General features: G+C 36.3%; 1 protein-coding gene and 1 long non-coding RNA gene across 3 annotated transcripts; one reads left to right on the top strand and one right to left on the bottom strand.

The window, feature by feature from the left end:
- Positions 1-776: 776 nt before the first annotated feature.
- On the bottom strand, positions 777-9,193 carry LOC125769134 (uncharacterized). 2 transcript variants are annotated; one of them, XR_007419016.1, is made up of 3 exons: positions 9,143-9,193; positions 5,952-7,000; positions 777-1,403 (listed from the first exon to the last, which is right to left on the bottom strand). It is a non-coding gene; the product is annotated as an uncharacterized LOC125769134 (long non-coding RNA). The 2 variants fall into 2 exon arrangements; XR_007419015.1 differs by lacking the exon at positions 777-1,403 and adding an exon at positions 5,161-5,951 and having other exon boundaries at positions 6,477-7,000.
- A 3,190-nt stretch (positions 9,194-12,383) lies between these two features.
- Positions 12,384-16,876, top strand: LOC125769106 (zinc transporter ZIP1-like). The gene is made up of 2 exons (XM_049437573.1): positions 12,384-14,718; positions 16,720-16,876. The coding sequence occupies exons 1-2, from the start codon at positions 13,512-13,514 to the stop codon at positions 16,782-16,784; spliced, it is 1,272 nt and encodes a 423-aa protein (XP_049293530.1). The 5' UTR covers positions 12,384-13,511; the 3' UTR covers positions 16,785-16,876.
- Positions 16,877-16,993: the final 117 nt, after the last annotated feature.

Below are 16,993 nucleotides of genomic sequence, written 5' to 3'. Positions count from 1 at the left end.
TCTCATTTTTTATTCTTTTTTTATTTTAAAGCATTATTTGAGTGAAAAGAAACTTAATGCAACAAATTCGCATTAAAATATATCACATTTATAAATTTTGCTACATTACTTAAAAATGAGGAAAATTTTACATTTTCTCAAACAGGGTACGGAACTTGATTCCTCGAATAACTTCTGGCGCAGATATCTGAGGGCATGGCCGTCCAAGAAGAAAATGTAGCCATTGGTGCCATGTATCGACCACAGGTTAAAGATTGGCGATCCGTTGGATACCGACCGAGTTATAGGCAAAACTTGGTGCAAAAATGAGGAAAATTTACATTTTCACAAACAGGGTATGGAACTTGATTCCTCGAATAACTTCTGGCACAGACATCTGAGGGCATGGCCGTCCAAGAAGAAAATGTAGCCATTGGTGTCATCTACCGACCACAGGTTAAAGATTGGCGATCCGTTGGATACCGACCGAGTTATAGGCAAAAGTTTGTGCAAAAATGAAACTTTAGAAATTTTCAAATTTATAGATTTTTCACATTTTTTTATTACTTTTTACTCTTTTTTTTGTTTGAAGCAATATTTGAGTGAAAAGAAACTCATTGCAACCAATTGGCATTAAAATAAATCAATTTAAATTTTTTTGCAAAATTTCTCAAAAAAATGGCAAGGGGTACCCCTTATGAAATTTTCGAGTTGAAAATTTTTTGAAAATTTTTTTCTCATTTTTTATTCTTTTTTTAATTTAAAGCATTATTTCAGTGAAAAGAAACTTATTGCAACAAATTTGCAAACATATATATCATATTTATGGATTTTGCTACATTGGTGAAAAATGAGGAAAATTTTACATTTTCTCAAACAGGGTATGGAACTTGATTCCTCGAATAACTTCTGGCGCAGATATCTGAGGGCATGGCCGCCCAAGAAGAAAATGTAGCCATTGATGCCATCTACCGACCACAGGTTAAAGATTGGCGATCCGTTGGATACCGACCGAGTTATAGGCAAAACTTGGTGCAAAAATGAGGAAAATTTACATTTTCTATAACAGGGTATGGAACTTGGTTCCTCGAATAACTTCTGGCACAGATATCTGAGGGCATGGCCGTCCAAGAAGAAAATGTAGCCATTGGTGCCATGTATCGACCACAGGTTAAAGATTGGCGATCCGTTGGATACCGACCGAGTTATAGGCAAAACTTGGTGCAAAAATGAGGAAAATTTACATTTTCACAAACAGGGTATGGAACTTGATTCCTCGAATAACTTCTGGCGCAGATATCTGAGGGCATGGCCGTCCAAGAAGAAAATGTAGCCATTGGTGCCATCTACCGACCACAGGTTAAAGATTGGCGATCCGTTGGATACCGACCGAGTTATAGGCAAAAGTTTGTGCAAAAATGAACCTTTAGAAATTTTCAAATTTATAGATTTTTCACATTTTTTTATTATTTTTTACTCTTTTTTTGTTTGAAGCATTATTTGAGTGAAAAGAAACTCATTGCAACCAATTGGCATTAAAATAAATCAATTTAAATTTTTTTGCAAAATTTCTCAAAAAAATGGCAAGGGGTACCCCTTATGAAATTTTCGAGTTGAAAATTTTTTGAAATTTTTTTTCTCATTTTTTATTCTTTTTTTATTTTAAAGCATTATTTGAGTGAAAAGAAACTTATTGCAACAAAATTCGCATTAAAATATATCACATTTATAAATTTTGCTACATTGGTGAAAAATGAGGAAAATTTTACATTTTCTCAAACAGGGTACGGAACTTGATTCCTCGAATAACTTCTGGCGCAGATATCTGAGGGCATGGCCGTCCAAGAAGAAAATGTAGCCATTGATGCCATCTACCGACCACAGGTTAAAGATTGGCGATTCGTTGGATACCGACCGAGTTATAGGCAAAAGTTTGGGCAAAAATGAACCTTTAGAAATTTTCAAATTTATAGATTTTTCACATTTTTTTATTATTTTTTACTCTTTTTTTGTTTGAAGCATTATTTGAGTGAAAAGAAACTTATTGCAACCAATTGGCATTAAAATAAATCAATTTAAATTTTTTTGCAAAATTTCTCAAAAAAATGGCAAGGGGTACCCCTTATGAAATTTTCGAGTTGAAAATTGTTTGAAATTTTTTTTCTCATTTTTTATTCTTTTTTTATTTTAAAGCATTATTTGAGTGAAAAGAAACTTAATGCAACAAATTCGCATTAAAATATATCACATTTATAAATTTTGCTACATTGGTGAAAAATGAGGAAAATTTTACATTTTCTCAAACAGGGTATGGAACTTGATTCCTCGAATAACTTCTGGCGCAGATATCTGAGGGCATGGCCGTCCAAGAAGAAAATGTAGCCATTGATGCCATCTACCGACCACAGGTTAAAGATTGGCGATTCGTTGGATACCGACCGAGTTATAGGCAAAAGTTTGGGCAAAAATGAACCTTTAGAAATTTTCAAATTTATAGATTTTTCACATTTTTTTATTATTTTTTACTCTTTTTTTGTTTGAAGCATTATTTGAGTGAAAAGAAACTCATTGCAACCAATTGGCATTAAAATAAATCAATTTAAATTTTTTTGCAAAATTTCTCAAAAAAATGGCAAGGGGTACCCCTTATGAAATTTTCGAGTTGAAAATTTTTTGAAATTTTTTATCTGATTTTTTATTCTTTTTTTATTTTAAAGCATTATTTGAGTGAAAAGAAACTTAATGCAACAAATTCGCATTAAAATATATCACATTTATAAATTTTGCTACATTGGTGAAAAATGAGGAAAAATTTTACATTTTCTCAAACAGGGTACGGAACTTGATTCCTCGAATAACTTCTGGCGCAGATATCTGAGGGCATGGCCGTCCAAGAAGAAAATGTAGCCATTGGTGCCATGTATCGACCACAGGTTAAAGATTGGCGATCCGTTGGATACCGACCGAGTTATAGGCAAAACTTGGTGCAAAAATGAGGAAAATTTACATTTTCACAAACAGGGTATGGAACTTGATTCCTCGAATAACTTCTGGCACAGACATCTGAGGGCATGGCCGTCCAAGAAGAAAATGTAGCCATTGGTGCCATCTACCGACCACAGGTTAAAGATTGGCGATCCGTTGGATACCGACCGAGTTATAGGCAAAACTTGGTGCAAAAATGAACCTTTAGAAATTTTCAAATTTATAGATTTTTCACATTTTCTATTATTTTTTACTCTTTTTTTTTTGTTTGAAGCATTATTTGAGTGAAAAGAAACTCATTGCAACCAATTGGCATTAAAATAAATCAATTTAAATTTTTTTGCAAAATTTCTCAAAAATATGGCAAGGGGTACCCCTTATGAAATTTTCGAGTTGAAAATTTTTTGAAATTTTTTTTCTCATTTTTTATTCTTTTTTTATTTTAAAGCATTATTTGAGTGAAAAGAAACTTAATGCAACAAATTTGCATTAAAATATATCACATTTATAAATTTTGCTACATTGGTGAAAAATGAGGAAATAATAACTTCTCGAATAACTTCTGGCGCAGATATCTGCGGGCATGGCCGTCCAAGAAGAAAATGTAGCCATTGATGCCATCTACCGATCACAGGTTAAAGATTGGCGATCCGTTGGATACCGACCGAGTTATAGGCAAAACTTGGTGCAAAAATGAGGAAAATTTACATTTTCTCAAACCGGATATGGAACTTGATTCCTCGAATAACTTCTGGCACAGATATCTGAGGGCATGGCCGTCCAAGAAGAAAATGTAGCCATTGATGCCATCTATCGACCACAGGTTAAAGATTGGCGATCCGTTGGATACCGATCGAGTTATAGGCAAAACTTGGTGCAAAAATGAAACTTTAGAAATTTTCAAATTTATAGATTTTTCACATTTTTTTTATTATTTTTTACTCTTTTTTTGTTTGAAGCATTATTTGAGTGAAAAGAAACTCATTGCAACCAATTGGCATTAAAATAAATCAATTTAAATTTTTTTGCAAAATTTCTCAAAAAAATGGCAAGGGGTACCCCTTATGAAATTTTCGAGTTGAAAATTTTTTGAAATTTTTTTTCTCATTTTTTATTCTTTTTTTATTTTAAAGCATTATTTGAGTGAAAAGAAACTTAATGCAACAAATTCGCATTAAAATATATCACATTTATAAATTTTGCTACATTGGTGAAAAATGAGGAAAATTTTACATTTTCTCAAACAGGGTACGGAACTTGATTCCTCGAATAACTTCTGGCGCAGATATCTGAGGGCATGGCCGTCCAAGAAGAAAATGTAGCCATTGATGCCATCTACCGACCACAGGTTAAAGATTGGCGATCCGTTGGATACCGACCGAGTTATAGGTAAAACTTTGTGCAAAAATGAACCTTTAGAAATTTTCAAATTTATAGATTTTTCACATTTTTTTATTATTTTTTACTCTTTTTTTGTTTGAAGCATTATTTGAGTGAAAAGAAACTCATTGCAACCAATTGGCATTAAAATAAATCAATTTAAATTTTTTTGCAAAATTTCTCAAAAAAATGGCAAGGGGTACCCCTTATGAAATTTTCGAGTTGAAAATTTTTTGAAATTTTTTTTCTCATTTTTTATTCTTTTTTTATTTTAAAGCATTATTTGAGTGAAAAGAAACTTAATGCAACAAATTCGCATTAAAATATATCACATTTATAAATTTTGCTACATTGGTGAAAAATGAGGAAAATTTTACATTTTCTCAAACAGGGTACGGAACTTGGTTCCTCGAATAACTTCTGGCGCAGATATCTGAGGGCATGGCCGTCCAAGAAGAAAATGTAGCCATTGATGCCATCTACCGACCACAGGTTAAAGATTGGCGATCCGTTGGATACCGACCGAGTTATAGGCAAAACTTTGTGCAAAAATGAACCTTTAGAAATTTTCAAATTTATAGATTTTTCACATTTTTTTATTATTTTTTACTCTTTTTTTGTTTGAAGCATTATTTGAGTGAAAAGAAACTCATTGCAGCCAATTGGCATTAAAATAAATCAATTTAAATTTTTTTGCAAAATTTCTCAAAAAAATGGCAAGGGGTACCCCTTATGAAATTTTCGAGTTGAAAATTTTTTGAAATTTTTTTTCTCATTTTTGATTCTTTTTTTATTTTAAAGCATTATTTGAGTGAAAAGAAACTTAATGCAACAAATTCGCATTAAAATATATCACATTTATAAATTTTGCTACATTGGTGCAAAAATGAGGAAAATTTACATTTTCTCAAACCGGGTATGGAACTTGATTCCTCGAATAACTTCTGGCGCAGATATCTGAGGGCATGGCCGTCCAAGAAGAAAATGTAGCCATTGATGCCATCTACCGACCACAGGTTAAAGATTGGCGATCCGTTGGATACCGACCGAGTTATAGGCAAAACTTTGTGCAAAAATGAACCTTTAGAAATTTTCAAATTTATAGATTTTTCACATTTTTTTATTATTTTTTACTCTTTTTTTTTGTTTGAAGCATTATTTGAGTGAAAAGAAACTCATTGCAACCAATTGGCATTAAAATAAATCAATTTAAATTTTTTTGCAAAATTTCTCAAAAAAATGGCAAGGGGTACCCCTTATGAAATTTTCGAGTTGAAAATTTTTTGAAATTTTTTTTCTTATTTTTTATTCTTTTTTTATTTTAAAGCATTATTTGAGTGAAAAGAAACTTAACGCAACAAATTCGCATTAAAATATATCACATTTATAAATTTTGCTACATTGGTGAAAAATGAGGAAAATTTTACATTTTCTCAAACAGGGTACGGAACTTGATTCCTCGAATAACTTCTGGCGCAGATATCTGAGGGCATGGCCGTCCAAGAAGAAAATGTAGCCATTGGTGCCATGTATCGACCACAGGTTAAAGATTGGCGATCCGTTGGATACCGACTGAGTTATAGGCAAAACTTTGTGCAAAAATGAACCTTTAGAAATTTTCAAATTTATAGATTTTTCACATTTTTTTATTATTTTTTACTCTTTTTTTTGTTTGAAGCATTATTTGAGTGAAAAGAAACTCATTGCAACCAATTGGCATTAAAATAAATCAATTTAAATTTTTTTGCAAAATTTCTCAAAAAAATGGCAAGGGGTACCCCTTATGAAATTTTCGAGTTGAAAATTTTTTGAAATTTTTTTTCTCATTTTTTATTCTTTTTTTATTTTAAAGCATTATTTGAGTGAAAAGAAACTTAATGCAACAAATTCGCATTAAAATATATCACATTTATAAATTTTGCTACATTGGTGAAAAATGAGGAAAATTTTACATTTTCTCAAACAGGGTACGGAACTTGGTTCCTCGAATAACTTCTGGCGCAGATATCTGAGGGCATGGCCGTCCAAGAAGAAAATGTAGCCATTGATGCCATCTACCGACCACAGGTTAAAGATTGGCGATCCGTTGGATACCGACCGAGTTATAGGCAAAACTTGGTGCAAAAATGAACCTTTAGAAATTTTCAAATTTATAGATTTTTCACATTTTTTTATTATTTTTTACTCTTTTTTTGTTTGAAGCATTATTTGAGTGAAAAGAAACTCATTGCAACCAATTGGCATTAAAATAAATCAATTTAAATTTTTTTGCAAAATTTCTCAAAGAAATGGCAAGGGGTACCCCTTATGAAATTTTCGAGTTGAAAATTTTTTGAAATTTTTTTTCTTATTTTTTATTCTTTTTTTATTTTAAAGCATTATTTGAGTGAAAAGAAACTTAACGCAACAAATTCGCATTAAAATATATCACATTTATAAATTTTGCTACATTGGTGAAAAATGAGGAAAATTTTACATTTTCTCAAACAGGGTACGGAACTTGATTCCTCGAATAACTTCTGGCGCAGATATCTGAGGGCATGGCCGTCCAAGAAGAAAATGTAGCCATTGGTGCCATGTATCGACCACAGGTTAAAGATTGGCGATCCGTTGGATACCGACTGAGTTATAGGCAAAACTTTGTGCAAAAATGAACCTTTAGAAATTTTCAAATTTATAGATTTTTCACATTTTTTTATTATTTTTTACTCTTTTTTTTTGTTTGAAGCATTATTTGAGTGAAAAGAAACTCATTGCAACCAATTGGCATTAAAATAAATCAATTTAAATTTTTTTGCAAAATTTCTCAAAAAAATGGCAAGGGGTACCCCTTATGAAATTTTCGAGTTGAAAATTTTTTGAAATTTTTTTTCTCATTTTTTATTCTTTTTTTATTTTAAAGCATTATTTGAGTGAAAAGAAACTTAATGCAACAAATTCGCATTAAAATATATCACATTTATAAATTTTGCTACATTGGTGAAAAATGAGGAAAATTTTACATTTTCTCAAGCAGGGTACGGAACTTGATTCCTCGAATAACTTCCTGCACAGATATCTGACTGCATGGCCGTCCAAGAAGAAAATGTAGCCATTGGTGCCATCTATCGACCACAGGTTAAAGATTGGTGATCCGTTGGATACCGACCGAGTTATAGGCAAAACTTGGTGCAAAAATGAGGAAAATTTTACATTTTCTCAAACACGGTATGGAACTTGGTTCCTCGAATAACTTCTGGCGCAGATATCTGAGGGCATGGCCGTCCAAGAAGAAAATGTAGCCATTGGTGCCATGTATCGACCACAGGTTAAAGATTGGCGATCCGTTGGATACCGACCGAGTTATAGGCAAAACTTGGTGCAAAAATGAGGAAAATTTACATTTTCACAAACAGGGTATGGAACTTGATTCCTCGAATAACTTCTGGCACAGACATCTGAGGGCATGGCCGTCCAAGAAGAAAATGTAGCCATTGGTGCCATCTACCGACCACAGGTTAAAGATTGGCGATCCGTTGGATACCGACCGAGTTATAGGCAAAACTTGGTGCAAAAATGAACCTTTAGAAATTTTCAAATTTATAGATTTTTCACATTTTTTATTATTTTTTACTCTTTTTTTTTGTTTGAAGCATTATTTGAGTGAAAAGAAACTCATTGCAACCAATTGGCATTAAAATAAATCAATTTAAATTTTTTTGCAAAATTTCTCAAAAAAATGGCAAGGGGTACCCCTTATGAAATTTTCGAGTTGAAAATTTTTTGAAATTTTTTTTCTCATTTTTTATTCTTTTTTTATTTTAAAGCATTATTTGAGTGAAAAGAAACTTAATGCAACAAATTTGCATTAAAATATATCACATTTATAAATTTTTCTACATTGGTGAAAAATGAGGAAAATTTTACATTTTCTCAAACCGGGTACGGAACTTGATTCCTCGAATAACTTCTGGCGGAGATATCTGAGGGCATGGCCGTCCAAGAAGAAAATGTAGCCATTGATGCCATCTACCGACCACAGGTTAAAGATTGGCGATCCGTTGGATACCGACCGAGTTATAGGCAAAAGTTTGTGCAAAAATGAGGAAAATTTACATTTTCACAAACCGGGTATGGAACTTGACTCCTCGAATAACTTCTGGCACAGATATCTGAGGGCATGGCCGTCCAAGAAGAAAATGTAGCCATTGGTGCCATCTACCGACCACAGGTTAAAGATTGGCGATCCGTTGGATACCGACCGAGTTATAGGCAAAACTTGGTGCAAAAATGAAACTTTAGAAATTTTCAAATTTATAGATTTCACATTTTTTTATTATTTTTTACTCTTTTTTTTGTTTGAAGCATTATTTGAGTGAAAAGAAACTCATTGCAACCAATTGGCATTAAAATAAATCAATTTAAATTTTTTTGCAAAATTTCTCAAAAAAATGGCAAGGGGTACCCCTTATGAAATTTTCGAGTTGAAAATTTTTTGAAATTTTTTTTCTCATTTTTTATTCTTTTTTTATTTTAAAGCATTATTTGAGTGAAAAGAAACTTAATGCAACAAATTCGCATTAAAATATATCACATTTATAAATTTTGCTACATTGGTGCAAAAATGAGGAAAATTTACATTTTCTCAAACCGGGTATGGAACTTGATTCCTCGAATAACTTCTGGCGCAGATATCTGAGGGCATGGCCGTCCAAGAAGAAAATGTAGCCATTGATGCCATCTACCGACCACAGGTTAAAGATTGGCGATCCGTTGGATACCGACCGAGTTATAGGCAAAACTTTGTGCAAAAATGAACCTTTAGAAATTTTCAAATTTATAGATTTTTCACATTTTTTTTATTATTTTTTACTCTTTTTTTGTTTGAAGCATTATTTGAGTGAAAAGAAACTCATTGCAACCAATTGGCATTAAAATAAATCAATTTAAATTTTTTTGCAAAATTTCTCAAAAAAATGGCAAGGGGTACCCCTTACGAAATTTTCGAGTTGAAAATTTTTTGAAATTTTTTTTCTCATTTTTTATTCTTTTTTTATTTTAAAGCATTATTTGAGTGAAAAGAAACTTAATGCAACAAATTCGCATTAAAATATATCACATTTATAAATTTTGCTACATTGGTGAAAAATGAGGAAAATTTTACATTTTCTCAAACAGGGTACGGAACTTGATTCCTCGAATAACTTCTGGCGCAGATATCTGAGGGCATGGCCGTCCAAGAAGAAAATGTAGCCATTGATGCCATCTACCGACCACAGGTTAAAGATTGGCGATCCGTTGGATACCGACCGAGTTATAGGCAAAACTTGGTGCAAAAATGAGGAAAATTTACATTTTCTCAAACCGGGTATGGAACTTGATTCCTCGAATAACTTCTGGCACAGATATCTGAGGGCATGGCCGTCTAAGAAGAAAATGTAGCCATTGATGCCATCTACCGACCACAGGTTAAAGATTGGCGATCCGTTGGATACCGACCGAGTTATAGGCAAAACTTTGTGCAAAAATGAACCTTTAGAAATTTTCAAATTTATAGATTTTTCACATTTTTTTATTATTTTTTACTCTTTTTTTGTTTGAAGCATTATTTGAGTGAAAAGAAACTCATTGCAACCAATTGGCATTAAAATAAATCAATTTAAATTTTTTTGCAAAATTTCTCAAAAAAATGGCAAGGGGTACCCCTTATGAAATTTTCGAGTTGAAAATTTTTTGAAATTTTTTTTCTCATTTTTTATTCTTTTTTTATTTTAAAGCATTATTTGAGTGAAAAGAAACTTAATGCAACAAATTCGCATTAAAATATATCACATTTATAAATTTTGCTACATTGGTGAAAAATGAGGAAAATTTTACATTTTCTCAAACAGGGTACGGAACTTGGTTCCTCGAATATCTTCTGGCACAGACATCTGAGGGCATGGCCGTCCAAGAAGAAAATGTAGCCATTGATGCCATCTATCGACCACAGGTTAAAGATTGGCGATCCGTTGGATACCGACCGAGTTATAGGCAAAACTTGGTGCAAAAATGAGGAAAATTTACATTTTCACAAACAGGGTATGGAACTTGATTCCTCGAATAACTTCTGGCACAGACATCTGAGGGCATGGCCGTTCCAGAAGAAAATGTAGCCATTGGTGCCATCTACCGACCACAGGTTAAAGATTGGCGATCCGTTGGATACCGACCGAGTTATAGGCAAAAGTTTGTGCAAAAATGAACCTTTAGAAATTTTCAAATTTATAGTTTTTTCACATTTTTTTATTATTTTTTACTCTTTTTTTGTTTGAAGCATTATTTGAGTGAAAAGAAACTCATTGCAACCAATTGGCATTAAAATAAATCAATTTAAATTTTTTTGCAAAATTTCTCAAAAAAATGGCAAGGGGTACCCCTTATGAAATTTTCGAGTTGAAAATTTTTTGAAATTTTTTTTCTCATTTTTTATTCTTTTTTTATTTTAAAGCATTATTTGAGTGAAAAGAAACTTAATGCAACAAATTCGCATTAAAATATATCACATTTATAAATTTTGCTACATTGGTGAAAAATGAGGAAAATTTTACATTTTCTCAAACAGGGTACGGAACTTGATTCCTCGAATAACTTCTGGCGCAGATATCTGAGGGCATGGCCGTCCAAGAAGAAAATGTAGCCATTGATGCCATCTACCGACCACAGGTTAAAGATTGGCGATCCGTTGGATACCGACCGAGTTATAGGCAAAACTTGGTGCAAAAATGAGGAAAATTTACATTTTCTCAAACCGGGTATGGAACTTGATTCCTCGAATAACTTCTGGCACAGATATCTGAGGGCATGGCCGTCCAAGAAGAAAATGTAGCCATTGATGCCATCTATCGACCACAGGTTAAAGATTGGCGATCCGTTGGATACCGACCGAGTTATAGGCGAAACTTGGTGCAAAAATGAGGAAAATTTTACATTTTCTCAAACCGGGTATGGAACTTGATTCCTCGAATAACTTCTGGCACAGATATCTGAGGGCATGGCCGTCCAAGAAGAAAATGTAGCCATTGATGCCATCTATCGACCACAGGTTAAAGATTGGCGATCCAATGGATACCGACCGAGTTATAGGCAAAACTTGGTGCAAAAATGAACCTTTTGAAATTTTCAAATTTTTATAATTTGTTATTTTTTACGATTTTTTATTCTTTTTTTAATTTAAAGCATTATTTGAGTGAAAAGAAACTTATTTCAACCAATTGGGATTAAATTAAATCAATTTAATTTTTTTGCAAAATTTCTCAAAAAAACGTAAGGGGTAAGCCTTATGAAATTTTCGAGTTGAAAATTTTTTGTAAATTTTTTTCTCATTTTTTATTCTTCTTTATATTTAAAGCATTATTTGAGTGAAAAGAAACTTATTTCAACCAATTGGCATTAAAATAACTCAATTTAGAAAAGTCGCAGGGATTTTTCGCTAAAAATACACGTATCGTAATTTTTTTTATATTGAGTTTCGCAACATTTTTCTGAATCGCGTTCGCAAACGCGACAACTGCTGGGCGATTAGTGACGGGGTAATATAAAATCAACATCACGCAATTTATGCAATCCGCACACCACTGAGCGTTACGTCGTGTAACGTTTCTGCAGCACACTTTACACTGTTTATGTTTTATTGCAACTTTTTGACAGAGATTAGGGATTGTATCTTCGCACCGAAGCACGTGTTTCTACACGTGTATACATGCGTATTACATGCATTTTATGATTGCCTTAAACGTACTGATTTATTTCAAATGAATTAAATAATCGATTATAAATAAAATACTATCACTATATAAACCAAAACTTCATACAGCTTCAGCAGCAGTTCAATAATGTTTGTAAAACAAACGTTTATGGTGGGTAAACCACGCGGACTTTGAAGTATGATTACACGCTATATCTGGGCACGCACAAAAAGACACCCCACGCGACAAGGCGCTGTGCGGTCGAACGATACGATCGGTGTGTGTACCGTACATGTCGAGCACGTACGAGTGATCTCTATCATTGCGAGTCATTCATCGTGAACCATCAAACAAGGAAAGATAATTCTATAATCTATAATAATTCCTTCGCGGACAGTGTCTTGGACTATTCGCTTTCTTCGCCTCTACCGGACACGACTACGCAGCCACTAAGTGGGACAGGCGGATTCAGCTGCGCACATCTAGTAGCCATCGGTGGTGGAGTACTGTCTCTTGGATAATCCGTGTTTCAAACTAGGAAGCGACACACGAACCACAGCATCCATCACAGTAGGCGAGCAAAAAGAGCATACGAAACGACGCATTTTTAATCCTAAGCAACGGAACGAAGACCAGTAGTAGCGCAACGTCTTCGTCACCATCGGCCGTTACGTGCGAGGTCGATAACGAACAAAATGCAGGTGCCTTGATGGAGCGGATGTCAGGTGTATTGGAAGACGACGCGATCTGGAGCGGCAGATAACACCATTCTCAAACCACACTACAAACAGAGAGATCGAACGAGAGAAAACGAAAGAGACGCCCAACATTCATGGTCGATAGAAACCGGTGGATAGAGCGGGACCTCGAAAAGAGAACATCGAAATTGGTGCGATAACGGCGTACGTTCGGAGTAGAATAGGTTTCCCAGGTAACAAGGTATAGTTCCGCTGCGGTAACGGAGCGACAGTTAGTACGTGTTAGATTCGCCATTAAGTTAGGTTAGGATTTGTGTCCGGTGTTCTCCGTAGCCTTACCAGCAGTGGTGCTAGACAGCGACGAATGCGACGGTAACAGTGCGCGCGCTAGTCGTGAGACGAAAGGTGGCCAGAGTGGCCACGGTGGGTGATGAGGGCAAGGTGAAAATTATTAAAGGTGCTAACGGTGGAACGAGCAGCGTACGAATTCGACAGGAATAGTGAGAGTGATCTTACAGCCCGATACCAAAAGTAGACACAGACGGAAAGAAAGATCAAAACCACCAGAAGGTGTTAATATTAAGTTTCAATAAAACATTTGCTACGCGCAGCGCACGGTGTCGGGCAACGACGCAACAAGGACATAACATCCATCCGGCGAATAGGTATCAGAATCGGAACAGATAGCTAACAGACAGCCGAAAGTGCGAGACAGCGCGGGTTTGTCTTTTTTTTTAAAGCTGCATAGACGAAAAGGTCGAAAATGGAAATTTTAGCAACAACGACAGAACGTTTAGCCACAACACTAGCGGCCACCGGTGCAAATGGAACGCTTGCGTTGAACCCATTGCAAGATGGCGACGATCATGCCGATCACGAAGATGATTCGCCAACGATAGCCAAAGTAACGTCGATGGTGGTACTATTCAGCGTCAGCATGGTATGTGGCCTTGTGCCGTTCAAGTTGGTACGCTGGTTCAATCTTAATCCTGCCTCCCCGTCCGGTGGCACACATCTGTTCCTTATCCGACTGCTGCTATCGTTCGGCGGTGGTGCCCTGCTCAGTACCACCTTTCTCCATCTGCTGCCCGAGATTAACCACTCGATCGAAGAATTGGTCGAAACCGGTGCCCTGCCCGAACCGGACGATCTTCCCTTTCCGCTCGGTGAATTCCTACTGACAAGCGGTTTCTTCATGATTTATCTCATCGAAGAGCTGGTACACTGGTGGATGCATCGACGTTCGGCAATTGCACGGGCTGCCAAAGCGGAAAAGAGTGCCACCGCCTCCATGGGTTTCGAGAGCCACCCAAAACACGACCTGGCGCACGGACATGCGCATGTCGGCAACATCACCGCCGTCTATCCGGTGTCCGATATGGACGGCGCACCCGCTCCAGTACCGATCGATGTACCGGCACCACCCGCTCCAATGTCCAGCACGAACGGACCACTCCGGGGACTGTTGATCGTGCTAGCCCTATCCATTCACGAGCTGTTCGAAGGGCTGGCAGTGGGTTTGGAACGGTCACCGTCTGCCGTATGGTTACTGTTCGGAGCCGTCGCATCGCACAAGTTTGTGATCGCTTTCTGTGTCGCGTTCGAGCTGCTGGTTGCGGCCGTACAGTTCCGCATTGCCGTCGCATACATCTTCGTCTACTCGGTCGTCAGCCCACTCGGCATTGGCATCGGAATCGCGCTCAGCTCCGTCAACTCCGACACGAATCAAACGATCGAGGTCGTGTCGGTGATACTGCAGGGACTGGCCAGCGGTACGCTGATTTACGTGATCTTCTTCGAGATTCTGGCCAAGGACGCCGGACACAGCCATGGTGGTGGTGGTGGCGATGGAGGCGACAAAGATGGACAAGGGCACGATCATCAACATGCGGTATCGCCCACGAACGGTCTGTGGCAGTTCTTGGCTGTACTGGCCGGCTTTGGTCTGCTGCTTGGCATCAAGGCTGCAAGTGAGTAGGGGTGAATTGAGAAGGGAGGGAAGGGGCGGGGAACCCAAGTAGAAATGTAGCATAAACGTACATTGAATAATCCAATGCATATCATCATCCAACCAACCGCGGGTGGAACAATACGGTTTCGTACTAAATTAAAACCCACCGTAGGACTTAATTCCGGCTAGTGTTGAAGTGTTTTATTCGCATGTGTGTGATTGAAGACGGGTGCAACAATTTTGTATCTGAATTGACCGTAATGAGTTGTAAATTTTGTCTTTTAGACTCGACGTTACCGATCACAGTGATGAAAGAACAATTTTTTTCTCTGTTATTTTGATAATTTATGATGATAATGATGTTCCATTCACAGCAATGTAATAGGAAAATTAATTTATCATTTACCAGAACTCGTTGGATAATAGTAATGGCCATTTTTCGGCTCTTCGTTTCGTACCGGATTAATCATACGGTGACAAAACCCCCTCACAATTCGTTTCCAACCAGGTTGACAATATGCCTCATTTAGGAGCATTTTTTTTGTAACGAGACACGGAGGAACAAACAAGCTAAAAACAGTTGCTCAAATATGATAAATATTCCGTAGGGGAGAGATGAAATTCTTGATGAAACCGTTGAACACGACAGATAGCAGTGCTATCCGGTGTGTCAGGTGAATTTACGGTTTAAAAAGAATGACAAACTTCTTTTTGGGTTGTCTATTTGGCGATATGCTTTGTTTTTCCTTTAAAACAATTCAACACTTTGGGATCGTTTTAAAGTGAATATCAGCATGAGCGTGAATTAGCACACGATTGATGCAAAACGATTGATCGGGATTGATTAATCTCTCTTGAGTGAGATCACCGAAAGGGGCGATAATAATGTACATTAATTGTACAATCCATCATTAGCGCACATCACTTGACCAATTAATTGTCCGCTTGGTGTTTAAAACCCTTCCATTTTGCCCACTATAAACCCTTCTCCATTCAGCTAGGAACTGAGCCTTGCCTTCTTATACTTGTTAAGATCGAGTGCACTTCTCTTGAGTGGCGGCATCTAAATAAAGTCATTAAGTGATCAGTTACTTAACTGTTTACCATCATTAGAACTTCCTATATAACAGTTTTTCTTAACTTTTGTTTCAGTTTTTCCTTCTTTTTAATTTCGAACGCCTTACTGCCCAATTGGTGTTACATTGTAAACTGCCCCCAATCCACGTTATCCCAATGAACAATCAAAGTGCTCAATCAAACGAAAGCATGTGCCGTTATCAGCCCCGTTATATGGCTCTTTTTTCTCGCCAAGACAATGATAACGGATAGAAGGAATGTATCGAAGGCTAATCATTGTCTAATGGCTTCTAAGCATAGCCGCTGCTAGGGCCACCCACACTGTTGCGCCCCATTTCGAAATGCTACTCGATGGGGGTTTTAAGTGCAACCCAGCAAACAAAAACTTGACCAGTTGTTCAGCCGTTATCGACTTGACAACAGGTTTTCCAGCCGTTAGATACCCAACCGTGCAGGACAAACAGGAAACGGACAGCAATCAGGTGTCCAACTTCAACGATTCTTGGTGGTCGTTATCATTACCGCCCGTTAAAGCAATGTAACGAGCTAACGGCGATTACCCACACTCCACCGTTATCATCATCAGCAGGAGGAGTGATTGCGGCTAAGTGTTTGCCGTTAGGCCGTTAATATCGTTAAAAATTAACGATGACCAACGGTGACATCAAGTAGCCCATAGAAACTGATGCTGATAAGATAAGTCCTGTCCAGTCTGGTAACGGTTCAATAATCATTTTCCGTTTAGGGACGTTCATTTTGAAATATTCTTTAATTGAGCGAATTCATGAATAACATGAAAATCCGCAAATAATGATTAACGTCAATGCGTACAATCAAATGCTCCACATGCTGCTTGGGCTTATCTTTAATAGCTTATCGTTTGCAATTGATAAACTGATAACAATTTTACTTACACCACTATTCTCTTTGTTTATTTTTTCAGCCGGACATAGCCATGATCATAGTCATGGAGGAGGTGACGATCACGATCACGATCATGACCATTAAGCGTATGGAAAGCGCGGAATGGATGTGATTATTTCCACTAATGCCATGATGATTTTAATGAACAGGACGAACGTATGCGATTGGAAACTTTATATTTGTATTATATGTAATATGCGTTACGTTTTTTGTATAGAGTATAGAGAGAAAGAGCGGAAATCGTAAGCAAGCTAGAGCTTACTAGTAACTCCATCCATAAGTGTGCCTATCCG

This window comes from Anopheles funestus, chromosome 3RL, assembly GCF_943734845.2.
Source record: "Anopheles funestus chromosome 3RL, idAnoFuneDA-416_04, whole genome shotgun sequence".
NCBI lineage: Eukaryota > Metazoa > Arthropoda > Insecta > Diptera > Culicidae > Anopheles > Anopheles funestus.
The sequence above is the reverse complement of the archived record's forward strand: the minus strand, read 5'-3'. Positions and strand labels throughout refer to the sequence as shown.

Bases quoted from the DNA above. Each gene is read 5' to 3' on its own strand.
- LOC125769106 (XM_049437573.1), top strand. From the start codon at position 13,512: ATGGAAATTTTAGCAACAACGACAGAACGTTTAGCCACAACACTAGCG. The intron at 14,719-16,719 runs GTGAGTAGGGGT...TTATTTTTTCAG, and splicing joins GCTTGGCATCAAGGCTGCAA to CCGGACATAGCCATGATCAT.